At 46.7% G+C, this 20,100-nt stretch overlaps 1 protein-coding gene across 2 annotated transcripts in view; it reads right to left on the bottom strand.

Annotated features, from left to right (window-relative positions):
- Positions 1–3,912: 3,912 nt before the first annotated feature.
- The window catches only part of LOC140484537 (uncharacterized), a 32,004-nt gene continuing 15,816 nt past the window's right edge, over positions 3,913–20,100 (bottom strand). The window contains exons 1-2 of one of the 2 annotated variants that reach the window (XM_072582910.1): positions 11,746–12,507; positions 3,913–6,639 (exon numbers count right to left, since the gene is read on the bottom strand). In XM_072582910.1, coding sequence (XP_072439011.1) covers positions 4,337–6,307 — 1,971 coding nt within the window. In that variant the 5' untranslated portion in view covers positions 6,308–6,639; positions 11,746–12,507 and the 3' untranslated portion in view covers positions 3,913–4,336. Of the gene's footprint in view, positions 6,640–11,745; positions 12,508–20,100 lie in introns of those variants that run through there. The other variant, XM_072582911.1, reaches the window with a different exon arrangement.

The following is a 20,100-nucleotide window of genomic DNA, read 5'->3' as shown; positions in this document are numbered from 1 at the left end:
GTTTCTGAAAAAGCTCAGCAGTTCTAGCAGCATCTGTGAAGAGAAATTAGTTAACATTTCTGAGGAAGGAGGACCGGACCCGAAACATTAACTGATTTTTCTTCACAGATGCTGCATGACCTGCTGAGCATTTCCAACAACATCTGTGCAAGTTAAAAGGGAGTTGTGTCAGACAAGTTTCTTATGCAGAAGGTGGTCAGTGACTAGGATGTACTTGCCTGAGAGATGGTAAAAGCAGAAACAATCACAATGTTTAAGAGGCATTTGGACAGACAGATAAACAGGCATGGGTTGGCAGGGATATGGATCATGTACAGGCAGATGGAACCAGTTTGGAATGGCATCATGATCCACACAGACATGGTGGGCCAATTATTCCGGTGCTGTCCTGTTCTGTTTTGCAGGGGGGGGGGGAGAGAGAGAGAGAATGTGTGGTGCGAGAGATAATATTTTGAGTATAATATGTCTTCTTTAGAACACACAGTAAGTTGATGCATTTTGAGAGAAGCAATGTAGAAAGGGAATATATATTTGAATGGCACAGACATAGAGAGCAGGACAGCAGGAATGCGGGACAATGTGTACAAATCCTTAAAGGAGAGAGAACATAAAGTGTTTTGAGTAAATGTATAGGATGCTGGGCTTCATTAACAGAGGGAATGATAACATACTCGTGGAAAAGATGCTGACCGTTGACAAAGTTCTAGTTAAGTCACAGTCAATCATTGCATCCAATTGTGGTCAACAGATTCCTGGTCAGGATGAGGAAGTTAAAATACCACAGAGGGGCCTGTTCCAGACTTTGCTTCTCTTTCAGGATGCATTGGCGACTCAAGGGTTAAACATTCTCCTGCCAAAGGTCTTACTGCCGTACTGTAAGAATACAAGGCCTGTACTCTTCCAATACAGACTGAACATCTCAGTAGGGGTGAGGCAGATCGTATCTTTGAAACAGAACCTCTTGGAGCCACACATGTGGATTCCACCATAACCCCAGATAGAGCAATTTGCCCTTTCCAGACAAGACTGAGAGCCCTGGGCACAACCCTATTAAACTGCCTCCTTCTCCCATTGTCTTACTTCCCCTGCATATGAGCATAGGTAAGTGAATCCCCCATTTACTGAAGGAAGAACCCTTCTGCCTTAATCTCTTCCTGTCAACACATAATCATGGACAATACGATAATCAGTTTCTGTAATCCATCACACATTATCACAGGACATTGGCATTCATCAAGCTTTGTAAATTCATAATTACCAGCTTTAAACTATGTAATGACAATCGCCCATGTGACTGATATGCTTTTGTCTAATTCTTATTAAATATACTGTCTCTGTGGGTAAGGCAGAGATTCGTGAAGATGAGTCTGTACAAGTAGACACTAGGCTACTTTAGAGATGCTTTGAAACTCTTGCCAGCTGTCCGATAATAAAGCTACTGCTGTTGTACAAAAAATTTGTGTCGTCTGGATTTGTGGAACAAAACAGACATCCAGAAGGAAGGATATGAGTGATCTTCAGGGTGTGGAGTACAGACTTACTGGAGTGGTTCACTGATGAGGAAAATGCAGTCACTAGATTGATTTGAAGAGATTGCTATTTTAAGTTAAATATATTCTTGATAGAGCTGTATAAGATTATAACAGACCTAGATATAGCAGACTAAAATATCTGTATTTGATAGGTGATGGCACAAGACCAGATGTAAGGTTTTGAGACAGTGGGAGATGAGTAAGTGTCTCTGCTGACTGTATTGGTTGGAAATATGCAGAACATGTTGCCTATTATGATGATGCAAGTAGAGAAGATCCATGATTGATAAAAACAATTAGATCAGTTCTGAGGGAAATAAACTTGCAGAGTTTGGGGTACGTATGGGGAATGAGAATATGGGATTCTGCTACAGAGAGCCAGCTTGGATTTGATGGGCCTCTTTCTGTGCTATAATGCATTTTATTTGGACTTGCTTAACTTGCTTTGGTCACTGATTAAATTTTCATTTAGGTAAATCTGCTCAGTGTTCCTACTCAGACCAAGACAGGCTGTCCCTCCGCAGCAGGAGATAACGTTTACTGCGTTATACTGGGTTCTTTTGGGGGGGGAGGTGTGTAACGGTGTGTATAACAGTCTGCTAGCATTTATCTGAAATGGCAAAACACTAGAGATCGACTCTGGAAATGTGGGGAATGCCAGAAGGGAATTGTTTAACCATCCCACCTGGAAACTGGCCAAACCAGTCAGACTGGGGAGAAGCTGTTCACCTGCTCTGTGTGTGTGTGTGTATGTGTGTGTGAGTGAGAGAGAGAGGGGGAAGGGATTCACTCAGGCATCCATCCTGCTGAGGTAAAAACAATGATTGCAGATGCTGAAAACCAAATACTGGATTAGTGGTGCTGGAAGAGCACAGCAGTTCAGGCAACATCCAACGAGCAGCGAAATCCATGGATGCTGCCTGAACTGCTGTGCTCTTCCAGCACCACTAATCCATCCCGCTGAGACACCAGTCAATTTACTGATAGCCACAGTTGAAGGATTTTTTTTTTCTTTTTTACGCCAAGTAATGAACAATGGTTTTGGCAACTCATAAAGTTGTGCACATAGAGACCTTAGCTTTGGAAATGTTCACAACATTGTTGAACATGTACAGATTCACACTGGGTAGAGACTTTTATTTTCCTTTATTCATTCACAGGATGAGGGTGTCGCTGGCCCGGCAGCATTTACTGCCCATCCCTAATTACCCAGAGGGCAGGTAAGAGTCAGCCTCATTGCTGTGAGTCTGAGGTCACAATGTTGGCCAGACCAGGTAAGGATGGCAGCTTCCTTCCTGAAAGGGCATTACTGAACCAGATGGGTTTTTCTGACAATCGATTAATGGTCATCATTAGACTCTAAATTCACAAGTTTTTTTTATTGAATTGAAATTCCCCCATCTGCTGCAACAGGCTTTGTACCCAGGTCTCCAGAACACTATCTGGGGTTTTAGATTAACTGTCTCACGACAATACCACTCGGCCAATACTTCCCCATATCGCTGTCCCTTTGCACAGAGTGAGCAGTGATTTTCTGGTTCATCAGAACTGGGTAATCACACATATGTTTGCTCAATGATTGCAGGAGTTGGATGTTGATTGGCTATTGACATCCATCTCCGAACCATGTATTCTGGAGTTTGTTTCTGGTGATGATTGGAAGCACCATCAGTCTTGTTATCTTTTGGGGATAAAAACAGTTTCAATTAGCTTTCTGTTAAATGCATGGCAATCAAATCTATCTCACAACTCTTCGGCAGATTAGTTTCTTTTGAAGGGCTCTCCATCTCCCCAACATCCTCCATCCTCACCCCCAAGAGTACAATAATCTCACAGAGTCTCTTTGTGACTATGAATGAGACAATCTGATCAGCTGCTTCTTTCCCAACTCCTATGTCAATTTGGATCTTAAACTCCCCTTACTGCAGTTGTGATCCTGCATCATTGTACAGTGCTGCTCGTATTTCATGTCTTGGCCTATCAGTGTTCATGATACTGCATGTAGTATATGGGGCCAACAGTGTAAGAGTTTAGCTCTTTCCTTCCACCAACAGCAGTAGAATTGTTTTCCAACAAAACTTACAGAATCACGGCCCCGCATCTTCCCCAACTTGCCTCTTACCATCAAACCAGAGGATCAATCCTCCATCAACTGAGAGAATTCAGGAGAGCATGAGTGTAACAGCCGCATGAAAACCTAAAAATGAGGTGTTAACCTGATGAAGTTACCAAAGAGGACTACTTGTGTGCCTAACAGCATAAGCAGCAAGTGATAGACAGAGTGAAGCAATCCGGGAAACAACATGTGCGAGATAGGTAGCTATCCAGCCCCATCTACGGCACTTTTCATTTCCCTTCCCAGGAACAAAGACACGGAGGAGTCTGTCCAAAACTTTTCATTCAACTTTGCAAAGTCGGGTGCTGTTCCCAAAGGTACACACACACAAGCATAGTAATCTCCACACATTATATACATGTATATGTGGGCTGGGTTTACTCCTGCTGCCTTGACCAACGAGTGCTCGGATTCCGCACTGTTTTCCTTTTTTGGGTTCTGGTGCCTGGGATTCTTTTATCATTCACTTGGCCAATCAGTGTTTGAGCTTCCCGTTCTTCCCTTATATGGATGATGTTGTACAACTGTGGTTAAGGGCGGCCTCTCAACTATCGAGGAAAGCTGTTACAACTGTTTCATTCATATAAACGTGGGGGAGGTCCGGCAACAGTTTCGAGTGTCTGCTTGTGTTTACTATGAGGTAGAAAAGACTAAAAGGCAGCTAACCGTTTAAAAATTACACTACCCCCTACAAATCCCCCGTGTCTTTTCTTACGGCCTGTAATTTTTCAACCGTAAGTTTCTTCTCCAGGGCATTTAATAACTCCCGAGCTTGTTCATCAAACTGCCCTTCTCTAATACTACCCCCGCCCAAGAGGGATTCACGTTGTTCCATCTCGAGATTTATTCGTTCAACCTGCCCATAGGGAACATCTTTCTTAGTAAGGGCGGTTTCGATCAGTCGTTGAGTTAATCCCCGGACACAGGGAATAACGCAACACCCAAGGGCAGTGAGTACCCCTGCCACCACTATACATGAGACAAGAAAGGGAACGACCACCCCCGTCCATTTACCGAACCAAGCTTCCAACCAGTCCGTGAGGCCAGAGTCAATGCCCGAGTTTTCGGCCAGTTCGTCCGCCAATGTGGTGAGTCCATCCAGGGCGCGGGTGATGGACCCATCAGGGGCTGTGTTGTTTGGGATGAAAGTGCAGCACTGAGTGCCTATCATGACACAAACACCCCCCTTCTCTGCCAACATCATGTCTAAGGCCAACCTATTTTCCCACGCCATCCTACTAGTGGCGTCCAGTTGTTCTGCTATTCCTTTCACTGCATCCCGGGTATAATTAATGAACCTCTGCTGATTGTAGTAAATATAATTAATCCAATCCACATTCTTATTGATGGTCACCCACCAGAACAGTGACGACTCAAAACCCGCCGCTATCTGGTTCCTAGCCTTGTATTCGTCAGGAACACCCCTGGGGACCCCTATGGCATCTAAATATATGTTATCATCGAAAGAGGTCTCCAAAGCTCTCTCCGTTCTTCCACTAGAACGGGGTCGCTCTTGTTTTTCGAATACCAGGGTGAATGGGATGGCCAATTGAACGATCGCACAAGTGCCCGTCCATTTTTGGGGCAGAGTCGGTCGCAGAACCCTCCCACCACAGTACCACCAGAGGTCTGCCCTAGGTACATGAATGTGGGAGTAATTCCCGCCCCCGGTAGTTTCATTGACCAGCCGGATTGATCCGCTGCACTTGTCAAATGTCCCCACATCGTCGTCCCACTGTAGTCCCGTCCGAGAGACGCAGGCCTGGTGCGTACCCGTTACCCCTGAGAATGATGGCGGGCGGGGCGCCCCCTCAGACCTGACGGGGGGAAACTTCAAACTCAAGGGTCGACAAGTGGGGTCGTTCCAGGCCTCTCGGTCCTGGTACAGCCTTATCATGCAGTCCATGGCTCGTGGGTGTTTCTCCCATCCCAGCGGGAATGGGACCACCTGAGGGTTAGGGCGGGCACTCGTGCATGCGTAGCAATCACTCTTTTTTATGCTCCTCACAGTATATTTGACCCATTCCATCCAGGCATTCGCCTCCCCGTATCCCGTTTCTATTTCAAAGGTCTTTTCCAAATCCGTTGTCTCAATTATTCTAATCTTTTCCTGCTTATCAGTGGTGGATGAGCCCCCAGACTCAGCTTCAATGACCGTGATATACGTACAGCACAGCTGCTTTCCCCCCCATCCTGCCTGGCCCTCAACTCTAATACCCAATATTGTTCTATTAAGTCTCGCCTCGTTCTTTTCCAAGTTCTTTATGGTCAGATAGAGCGGATTGCACTGATTCTGCCCACAATCCCGTCCAGGGGTGATGGGATCACGGACAACTGACACCATAGCCTGGACCCCGGGGGCTGGAGGCCTACTTAGGCCTTCCCTACCATGCAATTGTAATACTAACGTCTGACCCTGGAATCCCCTCTCTCTCTCTAGATTCTGCTTAGTTTGATTCAGTTGACTTTTAGTCCTACAGGGCACCAACTCACATAGGTCTAAGCTAAGTGTCTGTGTTGATTGGTTGGCAAGCACGGAGATGGTGAACCACTGACGGTCCTCTGCTTGTTTTAACCAGAGGCCAAATTGGGTAACACGCACACAAAGACCCAGCCCAAGGATAATGGCATAGCAAGTTAACAATACGATTGACCGCATTTTGTCGCGACACCCGTAGCCCGAGGGCACAGTTCCTTTAGACTCGCCAAAGTCCGATTAGTTCGTTCTCAGGGTCTCTGTTCCTTAGATGCCTTTGTCAGAGAGGTTCGTTCGTCCTCCGTCGGTTGTGGCACTGGTCCCTTGACTCGAGTGTAATGTGTCCAGCCCTTTTCGGCCGTACGGACAGCCGTTTCGGTCGTCAAAAGTACCAGGAAGGGACCATCCCAAGTTGGTTCGAGGGTACGTTGCTTCCAGCTTTTAATCAGGACCCACTGACCCGGCTTGACGGTGTGCACCGCAAACTCGAGGGGCGGCGTCTGTGCCAAAAGTCCCTGTTGGCGTAAACGAGATAGAGCAGACCCCAGAGCCACCACATATTTTTGCACAAACATATCCCGAGACTCAAATACAGGAGGTTCCCCCTTCGGCCCATGGAACGGGAGGCCAAATAACATTTCGAAAGGGGAGACGCCCAAATCCCGCCTTGGCTGGGTGCGAATTTGCAACAGGGCAAGGGGTAGGCATTTGGTCCAAGGCAGGCCGATTTCACTAGTGAGCTTGGTTAGCTGCTTTTTGATGGTCTGGTTCATTCTTTCGACCTTGCCCGAGGAGGAGGGATGCCAGGGGGTGTGCAAATCCCAGTCAATCCCCATTGCTTGCACTACATTCTGGAGGATGGTCGAGGTGAAGTGGCTCCCCTGGTCAGAGTCAATAGCGCGGGGTAGCCCAAATCGTGGGATGATTTGCTCGAGTAGAATCTTGCTAACCTGAGTTGCCGTTGCCGTGGTAGTGGGGAAAGCTTCCACCCATCCTGTCAGGTGATCTACCACTACTAATAGATACTTCAGTCGACCTATGGGGGGGAGCTCAGTGTAATCTACCTGGATATACTCAAACGGCCTATAGGCCGGACTCCTACCCCCTTGTCTTGCATGCTGCCGCAGCCCCCTTTTGTTAATCTTTCGACACGTTATGCAATCTCCTGTGACCTGCTTGGCTACCGTGTACAGACCAGGGTGAGCATATCGGCGCAGGAAGGCATCACACAGTGCCTGGGCGCCCCAGTGACCCCCTTGGTGTAAACGGGCAATAATGTCCCGCGTCAACGGTCGATTTAGTAGCTGGCGGCCATCGGGTAAGGTCCACTTGCCTTCCCTATCCTTTGTACCCCCCAGAGACGCGAGAAGAGTTTCTTCTTTGTCAGTAAACGTGGGCACTTCGGTAATTTCGGATATCTGTGGAATCCTTACCAGGCAGTTTATTACTTCCTTCCCCATCCCAGCCAATTTTGCCTGTTCATCTGCCAATTGATTCCCCAGGGTCTCTATTTTATCGTCTTTCTGGTGTCCTTTCACATGTACTACAGCAATCTCTTGTGGCAGCAACAAATCCTCCAAGATCATGGCTACTAGTTCCTCATGGACCAACTCCTTTCCTCTACTATTTATCATTCCCCTTTCTTTCCAGATCTTCCCAAAGGTGTGTACTACCCCAAAGGCATACTTAGAGTCAGTGTAGATTGTCCCGGCTATTCCCTTTAAATTCCTCAGAGCTCGGTGCAAGGCGTACAATTCGCACGTTTGTGCGGACCAGGCATTCGGTAGCCGTCCACTTTCCACTAATTCCCAACCAGTCTCACTAATGACTGCATAACCGTTGTGTCTCTTCCCATCTATCACTCGAGAGGACCCATCAATGTACCACCGCCTACCTGCATGTAAGGGGGTATCCCTCAGATCTTCCCTCACTTTACTCTGGTACTCTATTATGTCTGAACAGCAGTGTTCCAGTTCCTCCTCGCCCTCCCCTTTCCAAAGGAAGTCCGCCGGGTTCTGGCAGCCCCCGACTTCTATTCGGAGGTCTTCTCGGTCTAACAATATGGCTTCATATTTCAGAATTCTCGAGTCGTTCAGCCACCTCCCGGCCTTCTGATTCAGAATAGTTCGAACCTGGTGGGGAGTAGTGACTGTCAAGGGGGCCCCAAAAGTCAACTTCCTGCTTTCCTCTACCAGCTTTGCCGTGGCTGCCACCGCTTGGACACACTCCGGCCACCCTCGGGAGACTGGATCCAGAATTTTTGACAGGAAAGCCACGGGCTTCCTTTTACCCCCCCAGTCCTGGGTCAATACTCCAAGAGCGGTTCCCTTTCTGGAGTTCACAAAGAGGCGAAATGTCTTACTAAAATCCGGCAAGCTTAAAACAGGTGCGGCCATCAATTTTCCTTTTAGGATTTCAATTAATTTTTTCTCCTCCTCCTCCCATTTTATTCTGTTGGGTGCCTCCTCAATGAGTTTTAGGTACAAGTCTTTAGTAAGGGGGGCATAGTCGTCTATCCATAACCGACAATAGCCTAAGAGTCCCAAGAACTTCCGCAACTCCCTCTTGGTCGTTGGGAGGCCTAGTTCGATTATTGCCCGCACTCTTTCCGGACTTATTCGTTTCTGTCCCTGGCTTATCAAGTGTCCCAGGTACTTAACCTCTTTCTCAACATATTGGAGCTTCTTCTGACTCACTCTTAACCCCTTCTCAGCTAGGTAATTTAACAGGGCATTAGTCCCAAGTAGGACGTCCTCCTCCGCCGGTCCGGATAAAAGGAGATCGTCCACGTATTGTATAAGCTTAAGGGACGGGGACAAGGTTAGTCCCTCCAATAATTGTTCCAGAATCTGCCCGAACAGAGTCGGGGACTCAGTGAATCCTTGGGGGAGTACGGTCCACCTGTACTGTTGTTTTCTGCCAGTATCAGGATCCTCCCATTCAAAAGCAAAAAGATCCCTACTGTCCTTGTCCAGGGGACACGCCCAGAAGGCATCCTTTAAGTCTATAACACTAAACCAGCCGTGGTCCGGGGGAATTCGCCCCAGAATAGTGTATGGGTTCGGTACCACAGGGTGCCGTACTTGGACAATTTTATTTACCTCCCTTAGGTCTTGGACCATTCGGTAGCTCCCATCCGACTTCCGGACCGGCAGGATTGGGGAATTGTATCGTGACATACAGGGCTCTACCAATCCATCTTTTATTAGGTCTTCCATAACTGTCTTCAGGCCCTGCCTCCCTTCCCAAGAGATGGGGTATTGGCGCACTCTGACGTCGGGGCTCTGGGGCTTTAATTTTACCTCCACAGGTCGAATTGCGAGTCCCCCCCGGTTCCCTTTGGCGACCCAAACCCTAGGGTCTATCTCTGTCAATCGGGACTCACTAAGGTATGACATGGTAACGGCTAATTCTTCCTCTTCTCCCACTTCTATTCGCAATCCGAAACGGACTATCAAATCCCGTCCCAACAACCCATAGGGAAGATGGGGGAGGTGAAGGAGTTCAACCTGGAGTTCCTCCTCCTCCAGCCGCAAGGGTTGTGGTTCGAATATTCTCGCACTAAAAACCCCACCCTTAACTCCTGAAATGTTTAATGTTTTAGCTTGGAAGCCAACCCCCCTCGGATGGAGGGGAATTGAGGACCTGCCAGCGCCTGTGTCAACTAAGAAGGTAACATCTTGTCTAAATGGGCCCACCCGTAAATTTACCAGGGGTTCTTGGTAGGCCCGTGTTCCGATCCTCCCCTGACTTCCCTAATCCATTTGTTCACACTCCATTTCATACATCCCTTCTCTTTCCCTTTTAAACTCGGGACAATCCCTTTTGAAGTGTCCCAGTTTCCCGCAATGGTAACATCCGGCCTTCTGAGGGCGCTCAATTCCATAAGATCCTCCTCTCTCACTTCTGCCCCGTCTCGCTTCTCTCCCTCTCCAACTTTTCTTCGACGTTCCTCTTTCCACCCCAGAATCTCCCTCCCCCATTCCGGTGGACTTACAAGCTTCCCGTACGGCTGCCACCATCATTTTTGTCTTATGTTTCTCCCTTATTACATCCCTCTGAACGTACACCTTCTGTGCTTCCCGTAATAATTCTGCAACATCCTTTTCAGCCCAATCCTCCACTTTCTGTAATTTCTTCTGAATGTCAGGCCATGACTTAGTCACAAAGTGCACCTTAAGCATGCTCTTGCCTATTTCCCCATCGGGGTCTAAACCTGAATACTTTCGCATGGACTCCCGCAAACGGTCTAAAAACTCACTCGGGGATTCATCCTTTTTCTGTCCAACTTCAAATGCTTTTGCTAAATTCCGCTGTTTGGGCACGCAGGTTTGGATCCCCCTGATTATAAGGCTTCTGAGGTCTGTCATATTGGCCCTTCCCCCCGCGTCGTTATGATCCCACCGGGGGTCCTCTAAGGGGTACTTCTGCTCTCCACGCTGAGGGCCGTCCTGATGCTCCCTATCCCAAATGGCCATTGCACTATTCCGGATCATAACAATTTCATCGTAATTAAATAGTATTCTCATCATGGCCTGCAGTTCAGCCCATGTGTATATACTGGGCCCCAGAAATTGGTCCAGTTGTATTCCCACACTGACGGGGTCGTCCAGTAGACGGGGTAGTTCATTACGGAGATGCCGGATATCCCCAGAATTTAAAGGTTGTACTACAAACCCGGTCCGTTCGTTCCCAAACGGCACCTCTCGTAAGGGGTTCAGCTGTTCAATATTATCACTCCTCCCAGCTCTCAATCCCTCTTCTCGACCTCTCCGCATCTCGAGTCGGACTGATTTCCTAGTGCCTGGGGTGAGTTCTGTGCCCCCTCCTGTACCCCCCCCAGCAGTCCCTTCCTCACTGGTCGTAGCCTGCTGGGACTCGGAATTATCCATCGCAGGAGGGAGGTCCGCGCTGGACGCCTGGTCGTGCGCGGGTGGTATATATGGGGGCGGGGAAGACGGTGGCAAACCGTCGGTGAGGATGTCCCAAGACTTCTGGGGCTTCCTCGGGTCTGTTTGGGGAGTCAGAGGATAGAGACGCGTGGGACTCTCGCCGTCTCCCGCCAACCAGGCGGCGGCATATTTGCTCTCCTCTGGGTCAAACGGTTGTTTTCTGTTAACATATACATTTAGGATTTGACACACCCAGTCTTCATCAGACCCATACTCGGGCCAAACTACCGAGGGGGCGCGGATAGGTTCTTTGGTCCATATAAAACAACAATATTTTATCATGGTCTCTTTCTTTAAGTCCTTCGTTCTACTACTGTCCGTCCATAGACTTAACTTCCGACCTAATGGACTATCGGGGGGTATTTCTTTCCCATTTGCAGTCTTCCCTGACTTTTCCTTAGTAGATCTAGAAGTCTGATTTCCCATGGTTTATCTTCGGTCCTGGTCTTAAACGCCCAAAGCGTTTTCACAGATGACCGTCAAAACCACAATTTCCCGTGGTTTATCTTCAGTCCTGGTCTTAAACGCCCAAAGCGTTTTCACAGATGACCGTCAAAACCACAACTTCCCGTGGTTTATCTTCAGTCCTGGTCTTAAACGCCCAAAGCGTTTTCACAGATGACCGTCAAAACCACGCGGCCAACAAGGAAGAACAAAAGAATCTCTTACCTTGATCCGTGCACGGAGTTGTCTGGCCTTTTTTAATGTGTGTACCCCCGTGTATAGTCACTAACCGGTCGTCCCAGCACTCGTCCGTGTGTTCCTTTTCCAGGATTCAAAATTATTTTTAAATGAGCCGGGTCACATCGTCCCTTGGCCGACGGCCAACGGACCAAGCCGATCAGTGAGAAGTATAAATATATACTAGACGCGTCTTTGTTGTAATCAGGCTTGATCCGTGAGCCGAAGAGACTGCCCCCCCCCGGCAATAATTATTTCATCCCGGAGGAGCCCCCAATTGTGCGAGATAGGTAGCTATCCAGCCCCATCTACGGCACTTTTCATTTCCCTTCCCAGGAACAAAGACACGGAGGAGTCTGTCCAAAACTTTTCATTCAACTTTGCAAAGTCGGGTGCTGTTCCCAAAGGTACACACACACAAGCATAGTAATCTCCACACATTATATACATGTATATGTGGGCTGGGTTTACTCCTGCTGCCTTGACCAACGAGTGCTCGGATTCCGCACTGTTTTCCTTTTTTGGGTTCTGGTGCCTGGGATTCTTTTATCATTCACTTGGCCAATCAGTGTTTGAGCTTCCCGTTCTTCCCTTATATGGATGATGTTGTACAACTGTGGTTAAGGGCGGCCTCTCAACTATCGAGGAAAGCTGTTACAACTGTTTCATTCATATAAACGTGGGGGAGGTCCGGCAACAGTTTCGAGTGTCTGCTTGTGTTTACTATGAGGTAGAAAAGACTAAAAGGCAGCTAACCGTTTAAAAATTACACTACCCCCTACAAACAGAACAGATCTAAGATCTGCAGTCCAACCAAATCCAGTTGTGAATGAAGTCAGAGCACAGCTGGAATTCTGAGGACAGTTCTCTTCAAGATATTAACCAACAAGAATGTCAGACTGGATTAATTACCATAAAACTCAAGTCCGTTTGATATTCATATATTTACAATCAGTGTTCAATTCAGCAAATGTAGCTGAAGGTAAAGATAATCTTCAAGTGATTGTAACAGTGGAGACATCTGAATACTTGATCAGCAACTTAAAGCCTGTTGTGTTTAGATAGTAATAATTTTAAAGAGATTTTAAAAAGTAAGGTGGCTTGAGTATAATGGAAGAAGTTGATTGGTAGGTAGTTTATAATGTTGTTTTAATCTGAAGTTAATTTCGGATTAGTTAACAAATAAACACATGGTAGGGAATCCCAGCCCCATGGAGTGCACATCCAGTTCCATGTGGGAAAACCAGGACACTTCTTGTGTGAGTGACAACCACAAGAACACGGAGGTGACATGGGAAATGTCAGGAACAGTCGTTTGACTGCGGTTAAAGTACTGCACACACTTCTGATCCCCTTATTCCAGGGTAAATGTGATCACACCAGAGAGGGTACAGAGGAGATTGATCAGAATGTTTCCACAATTGGAAAATTTCTGCTCTGAGGAAAGGTTGGATAGGCTGGGGATGATTTCCGAGGAGGATGAGCTGAGATTTAATTGAAGTGATAAAATGCTGAGGAATCCAGATCGAGTGTCTAGGAAGGAGCTATTCATTAACTGAGAGGTCAGAAACTGGAGGATTTAGATTGAAACTAATTCCCAGAAAGAAGGGGAGGGGAGAATTCATTTCACTCAGAGATGGTGGGGAGCAGGAACTCATTGATGGGGTGGCAGAGGCAGTAACCAGCATCACATTAGAACAAAAGGACATGGATGTAACTGAGATGCTGGAACATGCAGGGCTGCGGACTAAAGTCTGCAGAATGGGATCATTGTGATTGATTTAACATTTCTCCAGAATATTAAACTCAAGTCCAATTTGAGAATTTATGAACATCACCCGACCTGAATTCCAAATGTCAGAATAAATTTATCAGAAAGTTACAGCACAGATCGAGGCCACTTGGCCGATCCTGCATGTGTTGGCTAGAATAGAATGACCCAGGCTTTACAGCGTTCTGTACTCACCAATGAGAGCAACAATTTCAGACTGTGTACTCTGCCCTCTATGTTGTTATAATCTGTTTTTTCAATGTATTTCTTTGACACCTGCTCACCTTGTTTCCTGGTTTCTTTCCCAGCCCTAACTCCATTCCCCATGGCCTTGAGGGACAACCATTTCTGTAATTTAATCTCTCCTGCCTTCCCCCGTGTGACAGACTATCTTTTTGTCCTTGTCTCACTCCCACCTTGCTCACAACTTGTTACATTTCTGATGGTCCCCAGACCTCTGACTTCACTGCGCCCCCTGGGTCAGGGGCACTAGTTTTGAATTCTCTTCCTCATGAGATAAACGGAAATCTTTCTGGCTGCAGTTTCCCCCAGGTTTTATTTTGAAACAAAAAGAGGATTTGCGTCAGAGTCAAGTATTTGTGAGCCTTCATCCACAATCCTGAGCACTTAGACATAATATGTGACTCTCCCACAGATGTGCCAGTTTGATGGATTGGCCGTGCTAACATGGCCAGTAGTGTGTAGGTTAGTGGGTTGGGTTAGCCATGCTCAATGTGGGGTTATGGAGGTAGGGTGGGACAGCAGATGATTGCAGACTCGATGGACCGAATAGTCTCTTTGTGCGCCTAAGGGATTCTGTAATTCTAACTAGTTGTGATTGTTGTCACATTTTCCTAAGTGCAGGTTCAGTCAACTCAGGTACACATGCTGCCTTTTGTGTTTCTGTGGGTGCCCGTAGTGTTAGGTAAATGTAGGGGTATGGGTGGGTTGCGCTTCGGCGGGTCGGTGTGGACTTGTCCACAGTCTCCATAATTGTGCAGACTCAGTGGATCAGCCATGGGAAATGCAGTGTTACAGGGGTGGAATGCTCCAGGTGGGATGCTCTTTGGATGATTGGTGGGGTTTGATGGGCCAATTCTCTCCTGCCACACTGTTAGGATTCCATTCTATGATTGAGGATAAAGCAGGGTGTCCTTGGAGAGGAGCATGTGGTATGTATCAATGCTCTTGATGCCTTTAGATAGAGGTGAGCATCGCAGGGGATACAGTGCTTTATCTCCACTGCTGCCCCCTCACCCCTAACGCTACTTTGATTTGGTCCCTTCCCAATCAGTCATCTGTAATGGTTTGCTTTACCCGTAAAGGTCTTTGTTTGTAAATATTCAATTGGTTACACGGGTGGTTTACTGCTGGTGATTATATATTAACAAAAACCCAAAATGGTGTAATGATGAACGTGGGAAGGTTGCTCAGCTTGTGTGATAACATGTCTGGGTAGGAGAAATGGGGGGAAAAAAGAACACTTCACAGCTCACAGAAGGGGAACTGAAAAGCAGTTAAATCAAACCAAAGGTTCAGACAGGGAGGGAATATTTCCCTGGGAGTTTGAGTAACTGGAAAGAGATGGTGTCTGGGAATAGACAGGATTTTGTTTTACAGGGCGTTTGAAATTTTTAAAAACTGCTAGTTTAATTTCTTTTAGTTTTATTTATTGTGGAATAAATAGCTACAATATTTTAAAACCAAATTTACAAACCTTGTGTTAAAGACAAACGTTAAATAAAATCCATCAAACCATCCCTCACTGAAAACTGATGTGGAAGTGCAATCTCCTGGAGAATCCCTGCCCACTCCTTCCTACCCAGGCTCCATGGTTATATACATACCTGGGAGATAGCAGCAGGAGGCCATTCAGCCTTTCAATCCTGCTCCACCATTCAATGGGAAACAGCTGACCATCCAGCTCAGTCTCCTGTTCCTGCTGTGTTCCAATCCCCTTTCATGACTTTACCTCGAAGAACTATATCTAAGTCCTCTTTTGGTTTCACTACCTTTTGTCCCAGTGACGTTGCTGTGTTACTGTGTGGGTGTAGGCAGGGGGTAATGTGATGGTGCTGCCTCCTGGAGGATGCACTCAGTATCCCTCTTCATCCTGAAGTAACAGCAATTGGGTTTCAGCAACTAGAGATAGAAACCGTTTCCAGGATATGGGCATCACTGGCTCAGCCAGCATTTATTCCCCATCTCTAGTTACCCTTGAGAAGATGGTAGTGAGCTGCTGTCTTGTACAATTCACAGTCCATTTGGTGCAGAGAGACCGACAATGCCGGGAGGAGAGTGTTGCAGGATTTTGGCCGAATGGTTCTCCATCTTTGGTTCTTCAAATTCTGATTAACTTTATCATGATCGGCAAATGATGTTGAGAGTTCAGTCTGCAAATCTTCACCATCAAGCACCCTGTGTAAAGGAATATGTACAGATTAGAAATTCAGAACAGACTATTCTAGTTTCTCTGGAATACCTGTTTCCCTTTCTTCCCCCAAAGCTGTAACCCTCCAGCCCACTTACTCTCTCCCACCATTCTGACTCTGCTACCCCCTAATGTACACCCTCCCCATTCTCATGGAGTTGTTGATAAACAGGTCTATGCCACCACTTCCCGTCCCTGGTTAGACTCTGCACCCTTTCTGGGTTCATTTCCTTTCCCTTCAGTTGCTGCAAGTCAATAATGTAACAGCAGAATAAAACAAAAGGAAACAGAAAGGGAGGTGACAGATCCTGGACAGAAGAGGAACCTTCAGTCTGGGAGAATGGGTCACATCCTTCTTTGTTTCTCATTGGTCGATTCCTGTGTTATGACAAGTTGGGAATGGAACTTGGTCCCATGTGGGTGTGGTGACACTTTGACCCTCCAACAGATCAATACTACAAGCAAATACGTTCCTCCTCCAGACAATCAGAGTTTTCCAGTAGTTACCCCAAAGTTTGGGAGAAGATTTGTAGCTCGGGTGCTCGTTGTTGTGGTTCTGTTCGCCGAGCTGGGAATTTGTCTTGCAAACGTTTCGTCTCCTGTCTAGGTGACATCCTCAGTGCTTAGGAGCCTCCTGTGAAGCGCTTCTGTGCTGTTTCCTTCGGCATTTATAGAGGCCATGCAAGGTCCGCACAAAACACTACATCGGACAAACAGGAAAACAGCTAACGATCCGTATCCAAGAACACCAACTTGCCAGGAAACGACACAACCAGCTATCCTTAGTAGCCACACACACAGACGACTGAGACAACACTACCATTATAGGACAAGCCAAACAGAGAACAGCCAGGGAATTCCTAGAGGTATGGCACTCATCCACAGACTCTATCAACAAACACATCGACCTGGACCCAATATACCGGCCACTACAGCGGACAGCTCGAACTGACAACCGGAAGCGGCAGAGACAGGCCACTATAAATGCCGGAGGAAAGATCACAGAAGCGCTTCACAGGAGGCTCCCAAGCATTGAGGATGTCACCTAGACAGGGGATGAAACATTTGCAAGACAAATTCCCAGCTCGGCGAACAGAACCACAACAGTTACCCCAAAGCACATGCTCCAAAACTCACCCACATTCTATACGTGTGCAGTGCCAGGTTTCCCCACAGACATGTGGTCCCTGCCTCGAAATTTGGGAGTTGCCGTTCTCATGCAGCCACTGGAGCCCTGTCTCTGGAACGTGAATGAAAAGTGTGGGATGGAGTATGTTGTGTATCAGATCCCCATTCAGACACACAGGACATGTGGGCTGTCACTGGGATTTACTGAGACATCTGCTTAGACAACCTGATTTCTGACGTAAGGAACATAGATTCAGCCAATTGGGGGATAGGGAGGTTAATAAGGTGCAGTAGGTTTTAAGCAGAGGTGGCTCAGTGGCTAGCACTGCTGCCTCACAGCGTCAGGGACCTTAGACGACTGTGTGGAGTTCACACATTCTCCCCATGTTTGCATGGTTTCGTCCAGTTCTCCAGTTTCCTCACACAGTCCAAAGATGTGGAGGTTAGATGGATTGCCCATTCTAAATTGCTGACAGTGTCCATGCACGTGCCGGTGAGACAATTAGCCATGGGAAATGCAATGTTACAGGGAATGGGTGGGTCTGAATGGGATGTTCATTGTAGGGTTGGTGTGGACTCGATGGATGAATACCCCATTTCTGCACTATAGGGACTCTATTCTGTTCTCATGAGGAAGAATGTACTTATCTCGATGTGTTGTGAATCTGTGGAATTCCCTATTCAAAATTCCGGCGGAGGCCAGGACAATGAGCCAATTTAATGAAGATATACACATGTTTAATTTGCAATGAGTTGAAGGGTGAGAGAGAGCAGGTGGGAAAATCCAGCTGAGACCGATGTGAGCTCAATCATCACCGTATTAAATGGTGAGGCTGGTTCTCCTGTGCCCAGGGCTTATCTTCTTACGGTAATAACTGAAAAGCTGAATCTAAAAACCACCAACTTCACCAAAGGAGATTTTCGGAAAATGACAGATAGTCAGGTGGATTAGCATACCAAGCTTAGATAGTGAGGAATCGTGTAGGAGATAATGATTTTGCAATTTTAAACTCAGGGGAGACAGTGATTTATGGTTTTAGATTGTGTGGTACATTCACACCGTCCAGAATACTCTGTTGTGAATATCTATCCTGTACTTTATTACAAAGCCAAGGTCTCTGACAATGAAAACCAAAACTCCCAGGAAACATCGCCTCCCCTCGTAATCTGATAAAAGAATTCTGAGAAGTCTGGTTGAACTTAGAACACAGATGGAAAGCTGGAAGATTAGATCCACTCCCAAGATCCAGTGCTTAAACAAAAGGAGACGACAATAGGATGAGGCAGGAGTTGGCTAATGTAGACTGGAAGCAAAGAGTTTAGGGTGGGACAGTGGACGGACAGTGGAGGAATATCAAAGCCATTTTTCGAAGTGCTCAGCAAAAGTATATATCAGTGAAAAGGAAGGACTGTCGGAAAAGGAATAATCTGCCATGGGTGGCTCAGGAAATAAGGGAGTCGATCAAACTGAAATAGAATGCATACAAATTGGCAAAGATCAAGGAGATTAGAAAAACTGTAAAGATCAACAGAAAGCGAGATGGGATTGGGGGAGAAAAGTGATGAGTAGCTATCCCCAGGGCCAGAACAGCAGTTTACCCTGCTAGAGGGGGACCTATTGTGTGGGGAACACATGGCCTCTGCAATTGCTGAAGTACTTAACTGTTACCATAGAGATAATCCTGATCAAGTTAAAAATCACAGCACACGCCAAAAGCTTGTACTTCCAAATAATCCTGTTGGATTATAACTTGGTGATGCGTTGTTGTCAACTTTGTCCACCCCACCACCGGCTCCTCCACATCAGAATCCTGATAGACAGCCCCAGTGAAACTGAAGTGCCTGTCAGATACTTGAGGGTGTCACGGGGGCGTGGGGGAGGGGTGTGTGGTTTAACCACAAAGTGCTGAACTGAACTCGACTTTCTAACTGCTGTTGCCATGGAGATAATTCTGAGAGACAGTCTCTATTCAAGGTCCCAAACCACAAAGGTATAAGAATGGGAGCTGTACATCGGACAGGCGGGGAGTTACCTGATGCTGCCTGGAGGTGTTCTGCATGTACACTATCCATGTTACTCTCATGTCTCATCAATAAAGACTCAAAGAAGACCTCTCAGAGTTCTGTGCCTAGTTATTCCTATCCAGCAGGGTTCAGGAATATGAGTACACAGCAGTCAGTCTTCACAGTGGAGGATACGAAGAGGATGGCAGTAATGGATAAGGAGACTAAGGAAGGTGAGGACCTAGATAATAACCATTATCGTGAAAGAGTTAGAGCTGGGTAAGTTAATGGAACTAAAGGTAGACAGGTCTCATTGCCCTGATCGAATACATCCCAGGATACCAACAGAGTTAGGGGGAGAAATAGCAAATGCTCTTAGAATTGTAGAATCCTATAGTAGAGACAGGCCCTTTGGTCCAAACTGGCCCATGCTGACCAGAATGTCCATCCACACTAACCCCATTTCCCTGAACTTGGCCCATCTGCTTCTGACCCTTTCCTATCCATGTATTTGTCCAAATGTCTTTTACCTGTTGTGAGTGTTCCTGCCTGAACCACTTCAACTCGCAGCTCATTCCATATACATACCACCCTCTGTGTAAAACAGTTGCCCCTCAGCTTCCCTTTTATTCTTTCTCCTCTAACCTTAAACTGATCCAATCAAGCCGTCCAATCCTTGAGTTCCTGGGAAAAAGACTGAGTGCATTCACCTTATCTTTGCCTCTCATGGTCTTATACACTTCTAAAAAAGAACCCCCTCAGTTTCCTCTGCTCTAAACATAAAATCCTCACTTGTCCAAACTCTCCCTATAACTCAGACCCCTGAGCCCTGGCAACATCCTTGTAAATTGTTCTGCACTTCTTCCAGTTTAATAACTGAAACCTACATTACATTCATAATATTTCCAGTATTTCCCCGCGGCGCTGGAACCGATGTGACAATGCCAATGGATTACAATCCATGATCGAGAATGAACTCCTTTACAACAATCCCGTTTTCATAGTGTTT

This window comes from Chiloscyllium punctatum, chromosome 13 (genome assembly GCF_047496795.1).
Source record: "Chiloscyllium punctatum isolate Juve2018m chromosome 13, sChiPun1.3, whole genome shotgun sequence".
In the NCBI taxonomy this organism is placed as follows: Eukaryota; Metazoa; Chordata; class Chondrichthyes; order Orectolobiformes; family Hemiscylliidae; genus Chiloscyllium; species Chiloscyllium punctatum.
The sequence above is the reverse complement of the archived record's forward strand: the minus strand, read 5'-3'. Positions and strand labels throughout refer to the sequence as shown.